This window comes from Mizuhopecten yessoensis, unplaced genomic scaffold (genome assembly GCF_002113885.1).
Source record: "Mizuhopecten yessoensis strain PY_sf001 unplaced genomic scaffold, ASM211388v2 scaffold10331, whole genome shotgun sequence".
NCBI classification, from domain to species: domain Eukaryota; kingdom Metazoa; phylum Mollusca; class Bivalvia; order Pectinida; family Pectinidae; genus Mizuhopecten; species Mizuhopecten yessoensis.
In genome coordinates, this window is record NW_018408493.1 from 237,396 (window position 1) to 254,810 (window position 17,415).

Below are 17,415 nucleotides of genomic sequence, written 5' to 3' on the forward strand. Positions count from 1 at the left end.
GTATCTGCACTCCAAACTTCGGTATCAAAAATGGACGAGGGCCATAACTCTGTATAGCGTGCAGCACGAGACCTAATTTCAGTAAGATAAGCTCTGTCATCCCAAGCGGTACTCTCTTACATAGTTTGGCAATGGTACATGGTGACAGAGTATGTGAGTTATGTCTCACATAGTTTGGCAATGGTACATGGTGACAAGAGTATATGAGTTATGTCTTACATAGTTTGGCAATGGTACATGGTGACGGAGTATGTGAGTTTTTTCTCTGACTAAGTAACCAAGGGGCCGTAACACAACATATCAAAGGCTATAAGATCAACCAGTACTATTAAGCAAAATTTGGCAATTGTAGGTAGTAAACAAGAGTATATGATGTACCTTGGGTCGCATTTGCATATCCGGTTCAACCGGTTTGTCTGTTTTTAAATGTAACATTTTCGGGGTATAAATCCTGGTGGACATGCAAATGTTTATGCAGGCCTTGCAGGGCTTTGTCGAGGCTCGCCTGAAATCAGCATCAGATTACTAGGTCCCACCTTATTTCATAAACAAACGACTCTGGTCCAACCAGTTAAACTGTTTGGATCGGGATTTACGAATGCAGCCTAGGACAAAGTGATACCAAGTGAATGAAGGGCCTTAACTCTCTGTATAAAGCGGAGATCTCATTTAGAAATCTTGATATCTAGAATGAATGATAACAAACGCTATAATGGTAGTTCACATGACAATGTAATTTATTATTTCAAATATTCACAAAACTTTCCACACATTTTCATATATTTTCCATACATTGTCCCTTATTCATACACACATGCACATAAATTACAAAATAAAATTAACAACTCGAAGTTGTAACGTGCTTCACTGGCTTGCATTTTAGTAAAAGGAGATTGACCCATCAGAAACAGCATCACAAAATTATCTAAGTTACCATCATATATACCTGACCACCAAAAACTTTTGTAACAACTTAAAAAATCTTTTCAAGCAACTTCGTATTAAAGCATCATCAGAGCTGATTTTTTTCTTACCGGTAGTATTGAGGAAAAATGAAAATAGTATACTTATATTGGTACCAATACCCAAATACTTTTCCTATTATGAAAATTGTATTCCAACTCTTAAAATTGATCGGTCTAACAGTGGTAAGGACATCTTTGTTCTGGAGTACCCATACAAAAATACATTTGCCTAACTTTGTAGTTTTTGAAACATGAAATATACTTTTAGTTTTTCATAGCGTGTAACAGATAATGATTTTTTATTGTTAAAGTATCAGAAAAAAATCATTTATATCAGACACTGTTAACTTTTACCCTAAAGTCACCTCTCATATTCTGCACAGTCAATCACTCTTCTCTCCATTCTGTACAAAATATTTCTCACTCACTTACACTCTTCTTCAAACATACAGTGTAACCTTGTTAGTCCAGACATTTAAATAATCATCTCCACATTCCTCAATTCAACAACACAAGAATTCTCTTCCTGAATCCAAGATATCTGAACCAGTATGCTTTTGTGTGTCCAGCAGCTGTAGTTCATATCTATAGTCTACACAAAAAGTGAATGATTTTTTTTCTTCACTTTTTACAATACTTTGAACCTATATTGCATATTTGGAATATATTCTACTCCGACAGCCTGTTTTTCTACTTTTAAATGTAATATTTAAAGGGATAAATTAGGGCTGACCTATATATATGTTACAGTCGTAGAAAACTGAAATTGTCTGACAATTTGGACATGATCAACAAAAGTGGCCCTAAAGCAACCAAAATGTTATCAGAATATTTCATCAATTATTTCATGTGCAGCAATGATGACATTTGAATCTGAGATTATTAACCCAATCCAGCTTTGGAAAGTTGGTCTTTTTAGAAATTGCTGGTTATAATATGTAGTATCATATGTACAGCGATCCATCTGAAGGGCCCACATAGCCTATGGCAATGAGGATCACATCCACTAGAGTCCACACACCAAGACCACCAAAGCTAAATAGTTTTCCGATCCCCTCTCTCCAAAGTCCAAGGTAGAACCGGTCTACACCAAAACCACCTAGTGTCACACTGAAAGCAAAGAAAATAATTGAATGAAGTATATGTAGGTCACCAAGTGTCACACTGAAAACAAAGTTAAGAATGAAATGAAGAATATGTAGGTCAAAGTCATTTACTCTTCCATTCATCCATCTGTTTCTTAACATTTGGCGTGTCCGCAGGTTCTTGATTAAAGTTTCCATAAAACTTTCATGAAAGGACTTGGGGCACTATGGGTTATTTTTGGTCTCATAAAAATTGAAAATTTCAACTTGAATTTATTTGCCAATTTCTGCTATAAACATCATATTGGTTAATTGGGGCTTTGTTTCTTGGTGTAGATTTTTTCCAAATTGCATGTGAAGATGCCCTACCATAGCAACGAACTGCGTTGCTGTGCAGAAATGGGCAAAATATGTTGTTTCTGAACAGTTAACATGCAGAAATGAAAGCATCTGCATGTGACAAACAAAAATTCCTTTCTAAGAATGAACACTGGTATAACAATGTTTAAGCATGTCAAATATTTATTTGTTTGTTGCATGTGAAGGCTTCCAAAAACAGAAGAGCGTTTAGTTAATTTCCTTCAAAACGGCCAATTTTTAACCAACTATCGCACAACAGATGATATTTATGCATTTTACCATGGAAATGCACATTTAAGTCTCTCTTTGTAATCCCATATATCCTAAAATGGTTGTCTAATGAATTTGAAATTATTTGCGTACTATTCCAGATGACGAGTATAACAACTAAACTTAAATATCCGATGAGGCCAGAAATGACCCTTCACCTTATTTATGAACAAAAGACTCAAAGGCAGATTGAGATTATAAGCAAATAATAATTTATTACGAAAACATTTTACCTACATATATGGGCTAAGGGGATATAACAGCTGTGATACTACTACTAATACTTTCATGTATGTACCCGGCCAGCTGTATTATAGCTGTTGACTGGGCAATGTATGAAAGAAACATATATGTACCCCGGAATAAAATTCTTGGGGGATTACGAATTACAAAATGAGAAACTGCCCCTTTGAAACAAGTTTAAAGAATAGAATGTTTAAAGGAACTTGCTGCAGAGCGGGCCACCATCCCTAACTTCCTTAATGGAAGGGGGAGGTGTGATTTTCCATGCTCGGAAACAAGTGTTAACTCACATAAATGCCTTATTATAAACAGCCATTATATCCCCAGGCATCACCTGAAATAGTCTTGTGGTTGGTTGGTTGGGGAGGGCGGTGGGTCACGAAATAATCAGACACACAAATCTACTGCAAACAGGCTGCTGAAACTGACCCAAACAAAGACTGAGTCACGTGACTGAACTGACCAATCACTGACTGTACTTGACCACCAGGTCACGTGGCTGAAACTGACCATAGCTGACCTAACTGCCTTGCGCCTGCGTGTGAAATGGTAGACTTGTCTTAGTTCATGAACCACACTTATGTACATAAGTTTCAAGTCCTTTCACATAAGCATTTCCACCATCTATCTATTCAGACCAGTTGAAGGTCACGGTTATACATTCAAGTTCAAGGTCAGAGCTGTAGAATCTAATAAAATATAATAATTGACTTATCCATGCATTCCTGACAAAACCTTTCAAATGAATTTCATAAAAATCACTCTACATTTCTTAACATCATAATCAGGATTGTTTGCATATACAAATGCAAGTCTAACTTACATCATTATTGCAAAAGATTTATGTTCACCATACTTTCTTCCCCCCTGCCCCCCTTCACAGGTGTGCCTCCCGTTTTAACCGGGAAAGATTGGCTTGTCACCCCCTAGGGGGAGATAGCCTCGTGCCGATTAGCACATGTTCAATTGTGACGCCATTAAAATGTGTCACCGGTAATTGTGACGTCATCAAAAGTGAATGACGATATGCATACCCCACATGTGTTCTTGTTTACAAACATGGCAGACTACTGTCGGTGGAGTTGTGACTGAAAAAATAACTTTAGTAAAAAATAGCTGCAAAAACGTAAGGTCTCCCAAATACTGTCTACAGAAAAAAGGTATGCTAAATGATTTCAGATATAATGGATGAAATTACCAACATGAATATTCCTTGTTTTCCAGCAGACAAGCAGAAGAGTGTTTCTCACCTGAGTAGTAAAGCAGTAGACCATTTGTATCCACTTGTCCAGTTACATGGGAGAGACTTATGAAATTGTCTTTTACCTGTAAAGTGATACATGCATGTTTGTAAGAAATTTCAAATCTCCTATTTTAGAGGGAACCTCCAGTTTTTTCAAACCTTGAAAGCGATAGAAGTCCCTTAATAATGATGTTTGCTCACAATTTCATTTTAATTCAATGTACAAAACAGTGTTAACTCTGGCACTTTATAACATTATGCTCTTTCAGGACTATTCTGGGTAACTTGCATTGACAATACAGACACAAATATCATGGAATATGGTATTCAGATCACTAATATATAACTATAAATTGAAAATGTGAATACACTATATGTATTGAATTGAATTTGTTCAATGTTCATGTCTTTCTGAATGTATTTTCGCCATTTGATGTTTCTTAGTTGTGTGGTTAGTTATATCTTGTAACATTTGCCACTTGGCTTAGATCCAGTTTTGGTGTTACATGAAATACAGCATTGGAGCAAGTCATTTTGTAAAAGATGTTGAGTACCAGATGCAAACACCATGAAACCAGCATTATTTTATAACTAGTTGGACAGCTAAACCAACACGGCAAGCAACCATTTTAAATCAGGAAGACATTTTCTTATGATACTTTGGGAGTATTTGAAAATATCCTATACACTACTGAATACTGTAATTTTCAGTTTATGCTTTTTTATCAACATGCTTCAATTATAATACTAACTTTGGAATATATGAAATCATCCATTGGAATGAAAACTGCAATTTTCAGCTGATTCATTTTTTACTGTTATTTTTTTTTTTAAATGCTTCAACAAGAAGGATTGTTTTCAAGATAGTAATCTGAATCATTGAAGAAAAATCCCTATGTTTAGGAAAGACTGAAAAATGACAAGAGTTATGTCCCCTTACCCAAGCAGATGATCTCGCTCTTCACCTGACACTTGGCGATGAATGTCTGGCTGGGCGCCGTGACGACCGTACAAGTGGAAGAGGACTTAGAGGAGTTACATGTATACAACGAGGGGTCCACCTGGTAGCAGTATTTACAGTCATACTGAAGGCTAAATGTCCTTTCCCCCTGCAATATTCAAAAATGCTTGTAATATTTCTCATTAAAGTAAAATGAGCATGTCTCTCTACATTATAAAACTCCCAAGTCAAGTGTTCCTCTCTAAATAACCATATCCTCTCTGCACCCCTGGAATGTGTCATGACAAAAGTGAAGGCTCATCATAAGCTATTTTATTAGTTTAAGGTAAAAAGAACCTGACCAATTGCTAGGCTGACATGTGTCCTTTAAAGATTATGAGAAGCGACACCAAACTTCAAAGCCACAATTCTGCCATTAGGCTGCAATTTGATTCCTTTGGTCTACATCAAAGACATCAGTCTATTTATATAATCTGTGAGGTGTTGTGTTAAGTGCCAGTGGTTTTGTCAAAACATTTTCCAAGGGTTTAGAGAAGATTAGCACATCAGGAATGGGACCCTTGCATTTTGAAGTTGGTCGCAATACATCAAAGCGATCGGTTAAGCCATAGAGTGACATTTCTCCCACCCTTCACAGGTGTGTCTCCCGTTTTAGCCGGGAAAGATCAGCTTGTCACCCCCTAGGGGGAGATAGCCTCGTGCCGATTAGCACGGGTTCAATTGGGACGTCATTGAAATGCATCATTGGTAATTGTGACGTCATCAAAAGTGAATGACAGTATATGCATACCCCAAATGTGTTTTTGTTTACAAACATGGCAGACTACTGTCGTTGGAGCTGTGACTAAAATAATAGGATGGGAGAAAAATAATCATCCCCTACTGTGAGAGTGTAACAGAGAAATCTCCAACCCTCAGGGCGATTTTTTTGGTTGTCTAACCCTTGGCAGAGCCTCAGGTTAGACAACCAAAGAACATCACCCCTCTAGGTATTACGTCCTTTATATTAGCTTTGTTGTGACTGTCAGTAAGTAAGGCAACGCCTTTTTTACATTATTCCTAACTGCTTATATTTAAAATTTGTTCTGATGACGACTCATCAAACGTTGTCATGGTCATCTTTATCTATTGATTAGTTTAACTTTGTATACTAAAGGCAACAGAATGGCAAAAACAAAACTTACTGTACAATCAATTTCACTCTTCACAGTGCACTGAGCCGTCTCTTTACTTCCATACTGGCAGTTTGTGTTGAGGTTACAGTTAATGCATTCGGCTCCTAGTTTGTGACACTCGACTCCATCAGGGCAGAACTCATTTTGATTCCCAGAAGAAACTTGGTCTTCTGAAGATGGCCCAACAGAATTTGTAACATTTAGTTGCTGTTGAGATGAAGCACCATTTTCTACAGGCGAGGATGGTGTGGGACCTGCACTATTTTCTAAAATAACAAAATTTACATAAATATTTATGTACAATGCAGTAATTCCTATGATGCAATCTTTCTCTTCAAAGCTTTCAAAAATAGAAACCATCGTGTTGTGCACAATTGCACCATTTCACACTTTTAAAAACAATGTTACAGAGGTCAAAGGTCAAGGTCACATAAATGTCATCCAGCATGTTCTACCCATACATGTTGGAAACTTGGTCTTTCTAGGTCAGACGTCTATATATAGGTGTCATGATCACCCAATATATGGAAATTGTGGTATACTATATTTGGCCATGCAGGCCATATATAAACACGGATAATTGAGATAACATCATGCATGATCTGTCGTGGCGGTCATTTCTAGTTTTTTCCAAAGACAGACTTGGTAGCTTGTAGCTCTATTAAAAAATGTCTCGTCATCATCATCACCCACCCTGCTCCTCTCTTCAAATAGCAAATGTAAACGATGACAAACGTACATGGACAATTAATGATACAAAATGATCACAATAGAAAATGGGGTCGTAAATATAATGTAAAGTTGCCTAGACTATTATAATATGGATAAAATAGGGGTAAAATTGAACTCAACCTATGTTTTCAAACTATAAAAATATCAAAGTTACCTAAATCAAAATGGACATTTTAACAGTACAGTTTTTACACAATTGTTCATCTGGAACACAGGGGCATACAACTACTATTCATTTTGAACTTGTTACACTCAGCTGGGTACGTTATATCCCAATGTATTGAGATATAACGTACACAGAAAGTCTATCAAGATGAAATTTAATAGTAACGTTAGTTGCGTGCCCCTGTGCCTGGACAGTGTTATGAACAAAGAGGTATATACCATTAGTTGCTGTGTCGATACAAAGAAGACCTGAAAGAGCCAAAAGAGTTATTACAGCCCAGTTAAGCCCGAAAGACGTCAAATCCATCAGGATTCCCACGACTATGACAGCAGCAACCCAAACAAAACCATCGCGGAAGTCAATCCGGGGAATACCGGAAATAGGGTGAGCATATATAATTTCAACCAATCAAATCTGGCGTTACATTAAAGGAATTCCTGCAGACGAAAATAATGAGCTGTAAATGTCAAGTCTGCATAGCCAGTAGGTTTTTTTATCTTTCCTAAATCGTTGGACAACAGAACACGTGTTTCAAGATGAATGGAACAATACAGCAGAAAAGTCCAATTGTTTATATCAGTAGAACAGAATCATTTTCTGCCTGTCATAGGTTACACAGGTGAGTGTTTACAGCACAGGTGTTTGAAATTCTGACCGTAAATTGAGTTATAAAAAAAATGCAAACACCTGTGGTTGCAGTATTTGTGTCACAGACAAACGAGCGCACTAAGCTGAATGTTTTGTTCTGTCTCCCTGTTATAGGGCTTGATTGTGTCTCGGACGAAGAAGCACATTTACCTCCAATGTTAAACATTCGTTTAATATAGAGGTAAACAATACTTTAAAAGGTTTATGTGCTAGCTAGGGCATTCATCCTAAGCTTATAGTGACAGATGACACATTGCATCTGTCACAATCTGCATTATAAGCTGCGGATGCTGAGTGTGAACTGTATTCCATGGTCCATTGACTTTATTAGACGCTTAGAATTAGAAATTTTTATTTGAAAAAAAACCTCAACAAAATGTGCTCTGATCATGAAGACATTTCTAATTGGATCATTGTTACAAACAAAAATGAGACACAACTTCACTTTCTATATAGGTATACTATGTTGTGGATAATGAGTGTGATCTATTTATATGTACAATTGTATGTATATAAATCTATTTCATTTGAAATTGTTGATGCTGATTTTTTTCAGTAACTCAGATCACTATATATTATAACTGTGTTTATTTTTTTTTCTAAAGCTTAACTCTGAATAACTTGAAAATAAAAAAGGAAATTGAAGAGAGATTACTGGATCATATGCTACAGTGGAATAATAGTCTCTAGTGTTTTGCCTGAGGATGGACAAGGATCCTTTAACATTAGAAATCAGCTGGCACTTGTATTATAATTGATAACAATTACTGGGGTTTTTTCATGGGTATATTTATTCCCAGGTTCACTTTGCTTTGATTTGTTAAAACATCTTTAAGCTAAAAGAATTTCCTTAACTGAAATTCCCTACAGATATTTTTTTTTCAGCATTAACAGTAAATGTAAACTAAATGAAGTATATTGGCATAAAAAGACAGTGGGAAAATTAAAGAAATCAAAAAGTCTTACCACTGAACATAACATTTTGTACTGTGCATATACCATGTACAACAGAAATGAATTTTAAACAAAATCCACAGAATCAATTTGTAACAGGTTGATAAAGTGCAATAGACCGGGTTTGAAATCAAAGAATTCTGAACTATAGACATACTCTCAATTTACTGTAATGGAAAAAAACTGGGTTGTGGTGTTCTTTTACTGGTTCCATTTTCAGTGACCAGGTAACTCATTTATTCAGATTTAGGAATTCTTTGGTTTAAATAATGAATGTCAAAAAGTCATTATTTATTTTCCAAAACATGGTTATTGTGTGTCATGGTGTTTGTATGTCCAGTAAAACAAAAAACAAAAAATTTCAAACTAGAATCTTGGTCACAGCACCAATTTGTAAGAAGGAAAGCAAACAAAAAAAGAAACAATGCAATGGACCAAGAATAAAAGATTTCTGAACTCATGACTTGATTGCACATACCCTGAGTAAAGCAAAAACTGTAAGTGGTATAGTTCTAAAACTGGACCAGATTTCCAGTCCCAAGATATGATCTCAGTTGCTATCAGTGTTAGAAAGATTTTGGGTTAATCAAATCTAAAATGTCAAATAAATGTTTTCCTTTTTTTCATAATTGGTATGACCGACATACTTTATATCTGTATGTATGTACTTTGTTCAATAGAAAAAAAAAAAAACTTTTCACTAAATCCTGGTCATGGCACCAATTTCCAAAGAACCAAACGAATGCAATTTGCAAGGATTGAAATCAAAGTATTAAGTCTGGATGGACATTCTAATAGCTTTCTTTGAAATTTATATGTATATTTGTTACATTAAATTGTATGTTTTTCTTGTTCCTAGCACACAGCTAAGTGACGAAGAAAATAGAAAGATATTTGGAAAATGTAACAACCCGTATGGCCATGGACATAATTACTCAGGTACAATTTACCATTGTATAACATTAAAGGAATAAATCAATAATTATGATTTACATGCTGAAAATTGAACTGACTCAATATTGATCTACAAGCCATTGTATGAGGGCATCAATTTTAAACTGCCATATCGATCATTGTAAGGTTTTATTTGGAGTCATTTTTTTGTTTAAACTAGCCTGATTTTCCTCTGGCCCTAACACCAGACTTAGACATTTTGACAGATAGATCTTAGATGTCTATAAGTCTGGTGTTAGGGCCAGAGGAAACTTGGGCTACTCCTTTATGGAAGCCTATTAGGGTCACTTACGAGAAAAATATACTGGAAAATCATATAAACATACACTTTTGTTAAATAAGTAACGATATAAATGACGGTCAGGTGCTCTAGAAAAGGCAGGTTTCTATGTCGATTTATGTAATGACCAAGAGTATATGACACTGTGCAGAGATATTCTTTTCTTTTTCTTTCTCTTATTCATAATTGAATGAATATATTTAAACAAAACTGTGTTCATTATAACTGGTTTTATTGTATTTCAGTGGAGGTGATTCTGCGAGGTCCAGTAAGTATTAAAAACATTTATTTTATATTACATGATTTTCATGCTTTTCACTGAATATGTCCATTTCATTATTTATAGTGTAGCAAAAAAACCCAGGCCAACAACAAAGTTTGTTGAGAATTAATTGCTGTGTCCAGTGTATGCCGAAGTTCTGTGGCTACTGGGGTTCTGAAAGTTCAATTTTTTTCGGCACTTCCATTTGCATGAAACTAATTGAGATATTACAAGGAAAAATGAGATCCAATGTCTGCTAGTGAATGTTCAGTGAAGATCTGTGTACCCAATTTTTATGGATTCCTATGTGGAATTCACTAGTCTGGCCATCAGAGTAATAGAAATTCAAAAGAAGAGACGACCAGACATCATCAAATGGGGAGTCTCTGCAAATTTAGTCCAGTTTACATGTTTGAAATAAGATAAGAAGGGAGTTGACCATATTATCCAACGTGACAGAGATGGATTTCCAGCCCTGTACAGTCATCCGTGTTATGCAATAACTTACTAGGTAGATATGATGTCAGTGTATTTACCTGGGTCTAGTCCTTTAAATGAGTGTATATATTGGCATCTGTAAATCATTATCTTTCAAGTATACTTGTGACCTAACTTCCCTTATCAGTGAAGTATGACGATTTAATAATGGGTGTATATAGTGCATACATACTATTCATGCTAAAACCTAAGTTAAGTTCAGTAGTTAGACTGATGTTAGTAAATGCAATTAAATAAAATTATGAAACTGGTCAGGAGGACAGTGTTACAATTCATTTGTATTTCACATACTATAACCTATGGAATATTATTATCATTAGCAAAAAAGCGTCTAAAACAAATGGTGTACCTTAAAACTGTTTATTTGATAAGGATCCTTGTACCACTGTCAAAAACTGTAACTACACATAGGAAACTGTCGAGTCCAGCATGGCTGTATCTTTGATAAATCATTTTTGAAATGAAAACCATATCTTACGGGATTTCGATGAAAAATAATACAGATGAAATAAACAAATTAGATTTCTATAATCAGCAACAGTGTTCCGAGTGTGAACAAATCCACTGGGGCTAGACATGGGCGGTCATTGATGAGAAAAAATGTATCACAATATTGATGGCAGATAATGTTGATTGAGTCGAGATGAGTGTCTATGGTTTAGTGTCAGTTCTATATAATTGTGTTTATATCTAAATGAAATATAAGAGTAAACATTTTCGATTTCAACAATCTATATTTAAGAACCTGAAATTTTCATACAACTATTGTGTTTAAATGGAAATATATTTGTATACATATTTTTTACAAATTTAATGATAATTTTTTATACAGACCAGTATTGATATGCTAAAATTGTATCGATATCGTATCAAACAAGTTTTTATCGATGTGATATCAATATTGTATCTGTCAACGACAGCCCTAGGCTAGACCAGGATTCAAATCCTGGACTTCAGGTTATAATATTATAATATCCCTTTACCTGACTGAGCTACCTGGTCAGGCCCAACTGTGCTACAGCTATATCCAAAACGATATATAGGTATGAAGAACTACAGTACAGTTGGACAGGGACCCCTTAAATATACATATTAGATTAAAATAAACTGCAAATATTCAGTGATATTTAGGTGGAATAAAACTATTACTTCTGTTTGGAGATGTAACAGCAGTTTTTGTGTATATAGGTATGACTTTGGCGGCAGTGTCATCGTCGTCGTCGTCAGTTGCATGACCTCCGTAACAAGGTTTCCATGCAATAACTTGAATTCCCTTAGGTTGATTGAACTCAGATTTCATACAGTGCTTCCTTACTAAAAGTGCTTGCTTGGGATTGCTTTTCAGGTCCAAAGATCAAAGGTCAAGGTCAATGTTACTATACATAGAAAATCTGTTTCCTTGCAATAACTAGAGTTTCTTTAGGTTCAACGAACTCTGACTTCATACGGTGCTTTCTTACAAATAGTGCTTGCTTGGGATTGCTTTACAGGTCTGAAGGTCAAAGGTCAATGTCGCTGTTACTTTAAATACAGCCATTTCTGTTGAAAGCTTTGCTACTTTTTGTCTGGTAGAAAAAATCGAAATTGGGGGATTTTCTAGGTAAACTGGGAAAAAACACTTTTGTCTCTTTGAGAAATAACATAAATATAACACTTCTATCTATTATTCAAATTTTAAAAAATCTACTTTTTCTTCAGTAAAAGTAGAAGTTTCCCCCATTAATTTTGAACTTTTATTTAAGTGGAAAAATCATGTCCCTTGAAAAAAAAAAGAAATCTGGAAAATGTATTGCCTGTGTCCCTATGTATTGGAATGGGACACTCACTCATGGCCCGAGCCCTGTGAATCCACCACGATTCCTGGTTTAGTTTTATCACACTACAGTATTTCAACATTACAACAATGATACACAGATAAATTTGCTTTCAAATAAGTCCAGAGCTGTATATATTAGCATATATTAGCATATATATACATATTCAGCTAATCTGTATTTCTCTTCTCTGCATTCCTGCCATACAGGAAGTAATAAAAAAACAATCAGGCTGGCATCTTTATTGCTGTGTTAAGTAGTAGATGCTCACATCTTTAAAAAAAAAATGTATTTAAGGATCCCTGTACCTGTGTGGGAAACACTGTCTTTCAGCATTATACTATAGCTTTGATAAATTATTTCTGTAAAGAAAAGCAGACCTTGCAAGACTTATAAAAATAATTATGATGATATTAACAAACACATGTACTATAATCAACAACAGTGTTCTGAATGTAAAGACAAATCAGCGGGGTTAGACCGCGATTTGAACCCTGGACATCAGACTAACACATTATTGCTCTTACTGATCAGACTACCTCACGCGGCATTTGTCACTTCATATGCAGAAATTGTATGCACGGTTATATAATCATAGGGTTGAGGCCTTATCTATTTTCAGTTAAAACCAAAGAACTTATAGTCCCCATGGGATGGCAGGACACCTTGGGCAGTTATGGTAGCATAATTGAATTATTCTTTGTATGCCAAGCAGATGTATATATGGGTCCATCCCTGCCCCTGGAGACTTATTCCCTGGATCATAGCATGGAAACAGTTGAGATTCCCATCCTATAACCAATCACAACCAGATACAATTTTTTTGTGCTTGCTTGATATGTAGAGACAAACACAAACATGCTACATGGATAAGAGCATGGGCTGGGTTCCCCCCCCCCCCTCTCCCTGGAGAATTTTAGTTATTTGATCATAATATTGAAACAGTTGAATTCCCCTCCCTAACCATACACACATATATATATAGATCTAAAGTGTATTTCCTTTGAGGCATACTTGGTCCCTTTGACCTTGGAATCAATTGGTGTGGAAATGAATGGGCATAAAACTGGGTAATTTGGGTGTTTAAGTATTTTGAAAGCCCACTCCAGCTGAAAAGACTTAACCATCGTTCAGCTAAAACTTTTTTATTGTATTTTTTAGGTTGATCCAGTCACTGGAATGGTGATGAATTTAACAGATCTGAAAAAGTTCATGAATGTGAGTATTTCACTTTCTTATATTGACAAGTAGTCATAATCATCTCTCAAATTAGAAATCAAAAGATCTGGTTTACTTATGACGTTGGATCAAAAATAAATGACATTGACCCACTTTTAAGGTCACATATGTCAAAAGTGTGTTCATATCTCTTAAACAACTTCTACATAACTCAGATGCCTAGCATAGTGATATATGGCCTGTTCCTTGCTGGTGTGAAGGGCAATCAGCTTTGTCCAAATGAATAACCTAGACCAATTTTGAGGATGACATTAGGAAGAAAAGTCACAATCTTCCAACAAAGATCTGTAAAGTACAGGGTATTTAAACAAAGAACCATAAGGTTAAGAGTGATGATATTTAGCCCATTTAAATATTCCAACAAAGCACCATAAGGTTAAGAGTAATGATATTTAGCCCATTTAAATATTCAAACAAAGCACCATAAGGTTTAAGAGTAATGATATTTAGCCCATTTAAATAAAAAAATATCTTGACCCACTTAGACGGTCATCAGATGTGAGATGAATAACTGATGAGCAATATAGGCCCTTTGGGCCTTTTTGTTTTATTCTAACAATAACAAATATAAAAATACTATCAAAAACTTATAAGGGCCCCGTATAGGAGATACGGGTGCCCTGTAGTAATCACTCTGTCTGTCTGTCTGTCTGTCTGTCTGTCTCTTTCTGTCCGTCCGTCCGCAAATTTTGTTCCTGGCTGATAACTTTGGTATTAATTGCTGATGTACATGAAACTTGGTCAAGATGTTCAGTTCACAAAAATACTCATTGAGGTAAAAAGTCAAGGTCAAAGGTCAAGGTCATTAGGTTCAAATGTCAGTCAAATTTTGCATCTTTTCACTGGTGAACATTTTGGTATGACACTTTGAAGCAATGTTGCTCAGAATTAAACAAGGAGTCAATTGACCAAAGGTCAAGGTCACTGTGTCAAAGGTCTTGGTCAAATTTTGTATCTTTTCCCTGATAAACATTTTGTTATGACTTTATGAAGCAAAGTTGGTCGGAATTTAACAAAGAGTCAACTGACTTAAGATCAAGGTCACTCGGTCAATGGTCAAAGTAAAATTTAGTATTTTTTTGCTGGTGAATATTTCATTATGACACTTTGAAGCAATGTTTGTGGGAATTAAACAACGCGTCATTCTTGATGATTATGGGGGATATATTGCCACAAGACGGGGCCCTTACTGACCTGTCAGTGTTCTAGTTTATTTTCATTGTAGATGGCAATCATGGATGTAATGGACCACAAAAATGTTGATAAAGATGTTCCCTACTTCAAAGATGTTGTCAGGTATGTCCAAATGTAATAAGCAATTTGTGCTCTTTGACATCTGTTGTATTGACTGCTCCAAGTAAAATATGGGAGGGGGAAATCAGCTGAAAGTTTGTTCCTTATGAACTTAAACATAGGAGAATTCATCCTCGATACTCCAGGGGTTAAGCTCACTTACGCTCTCTGCACCCCTGGAATATATGTGATAGCAAAATTGAAGACTCAGTGTGCGCTACCTTGTTGAAGAGACAAGAAGACTAGTTCACGCATTTTATGTACATCAAAAGAATCTGTCTGTCACATAACGGTAAAACTTAACTGGCTGTCACTGCTCTGTAATATTCGAAGGACAGGTATCAGCTTAGTAATTGGTCAGGTTTTCTTACCTGAGACCAATCAAACAGCTATCTTTGAGCCTTCAATTTTGCTATGACATGTTCCAGGGGTGCAGAGAACGTGACGGGATTATCTAGGATGAGGAGAATAAGAATCAAACATTTCACTTGACCAATACAAACCTCAATAGCAACAGCCACAATTATCTCTGTATGGATGGGAATTAATCTTGTTAAATAAAAAGATATAGGTGAGGGGACTGGTTTGGTGGTGGGGTGTCGGATGATAAATGTTTTTGAATTACCACAGAATTTTTCCAGGAACCAAAGTGTCCAGCCTAATAATGATAAAATGTCTGCTATTTTTTTTACAGCACAGCAGAAAATATCGCAGTGTTCATTTGGAAAAGTCTCTCCCAGCATCTGGAATCGGGACTTTTATATGAGGTCAAAGTTCACGAGACTGGAAAAAATGTCGCATTTTACAGAGGAGAACATTTATAACTACTCTGATAGTTCCAAGGGTAGATAACCGGTGCACCAAAGAATCGTTCTGAAAATGAATTAGAAATATAGATATTATGTGTTGTATTGTATGAGATTTTTACATGTATTTATGTTTTTAATATTCTTAAATATTATTACAATGATTGAATTAAGTGTATGTACAGTATTTAAATTTTGTTTTATTTTCCTAATTATTCAGTGCTAAATAATATACATAGTCATATAGGAATCTCCTTTATCTATTGTTATCTTTGTTTGTATCTAGGTTTATTGTTGACAATCAATTTTGAATATTACGAAATGCTTTACTGTCATGGGGTCAAACTTTCAGGGTTTTGTTCTGGGAACAAATGCACAGGGAAGACAGTTTACTGAACCCCTATAACATGTTATAGTCCTAATTAACACAGAAGGGCAAAGCAAGGTTGCTATTTTATGTAAATCTACATGAGTAAAGCCATATTACTGAAATCCCAATCATTCAAGATGGCCACTTCATTTAGAAGTGTAATTATACCCTATAGGGCATTTTATTGATGTTTTTTATTCTGAGCACGCAAAATCTCTTCTATGGAAATTTTAGAAAGTTTGCAAGTATGCTGATTTTAAACAAATTAAACTAGACGATAAATGGTATTTATTATATAGATACGTGTCTAAATCTGAAGTGATCTTAAAATGTGCCTTTTGTTTGGAAACATATGAAACATATATTACAATCAGGCATACTGCGGCAAACAAATTGGTCTATATTTTTAATAATGGTATTTGGGTATATTACTAAAGTATATTTTTGGTATGTAGTTATCTCATGATAATAGTGTTTAAAATAAACCAATAGACCCATGTGAATCATGAAAGCGGCTAGTATTAAATCATTTGTTATTTCTTGTTTATAAGTGGGGACCAAATATTGACCCTACCTTTGAGTTCTTTATTGTGTAACTGTAAACAAGTTGTATTTTATTCAGGTAGCATAATTTATCCATTATTTAGGGATCTGCTTTTGTTAAAATTGAAGCAGTTGATTCTTTGTTAATTACATTGTTCAATAAATGATCGTTAGTATAGACTTGCTTTAGTTATTTCTTTGTAATTAGGAAGTAAGAGTAGTTTTGATTGGCTAATGAAAGAAGGCATTTCATTGGATGGCTAGGTATATAAATAGAGGTTCCATCAGATGAAAAGNAGACAGTTTACTGAACCCCTATAACATGTTATAGTCCTAATTAACACAGAAGGGCAAAGCAAGGTGAGGGAAAGACAGTTTACTGAACCCCTATAACATGTTATAGTCCTAATTAACACAGAAGGGCAAAGCAAGGTGAGGGAAAGACAGTTTACTGAACCCCTATAACATGTTATAGTCCTAATTAACACAGAAGGGCAAAGCAAGGTGAGGGAAAGACAGTTTACTGAACCCCTATAACATGTTATAGTCCTAAT

At 35.3% G+C, this 17,415-nt stretch overlaps 2 protein-coding genes across 2 annotated transcripts; one reads left to right on the plus strand and one right to left on the minus strand.

Annotated features, from left to right (window-relative positions):
* Positions 1-767: 767 nt before the first annotated feature.
* On the minus strand, positions 768-7,570 carry LOC110460197 (TM2 domain-containing protein 3-like). Its single transcript, XM_021512981.1, has 5 exons — positions 7,419-7,570; positions 6,312-6,568; positions 5,107-5,275; positions 4,174-4,249; positions 768-2,075 (listed from the first exon to the last, which is right to left on the minus strand). The coding sequence occupies exons 1-5, from the start codon at positions 7,504-7,506 to the stop codon at positions 1,910-1,912; spliced, it is 756 nt and encodes a 251-aa protein (XP_021368656.1). The 5' UTR covers positions 7,507-7,570; the 3' UTR covers positions 768-1,909.
* A 69-nt stretch (positions 7,571-7,639) lies between these two features.
* On the plus strand, positions 7,640-16,956 carry LOC110460181 (6-pyruvoyl tetrahydrobiopterin synthase-like). The gene is made up of 6 exons (XM_021512941.1): positions 7,640-7,819; positions 9,662-9,741; positions 10,282-10,304; positions 13,772-13,828; positions 15,075-15,145; positions 15,837-16,956. The coding sequence occupies exons 1-6, from the start codon at positions 7,737-7,739 to the stop codon at positions 15,964-15,966; spliced, it is 444 nt and encodes a 147-aa protein (XP_021368616.1). The 5' UTR covers positions 7,640-7,736; the 3' UTR covers positions 15,967-16,956.
* The last annotated feature ends 459 nt before the right edge of the window (positions 16,957-17,415 follow it).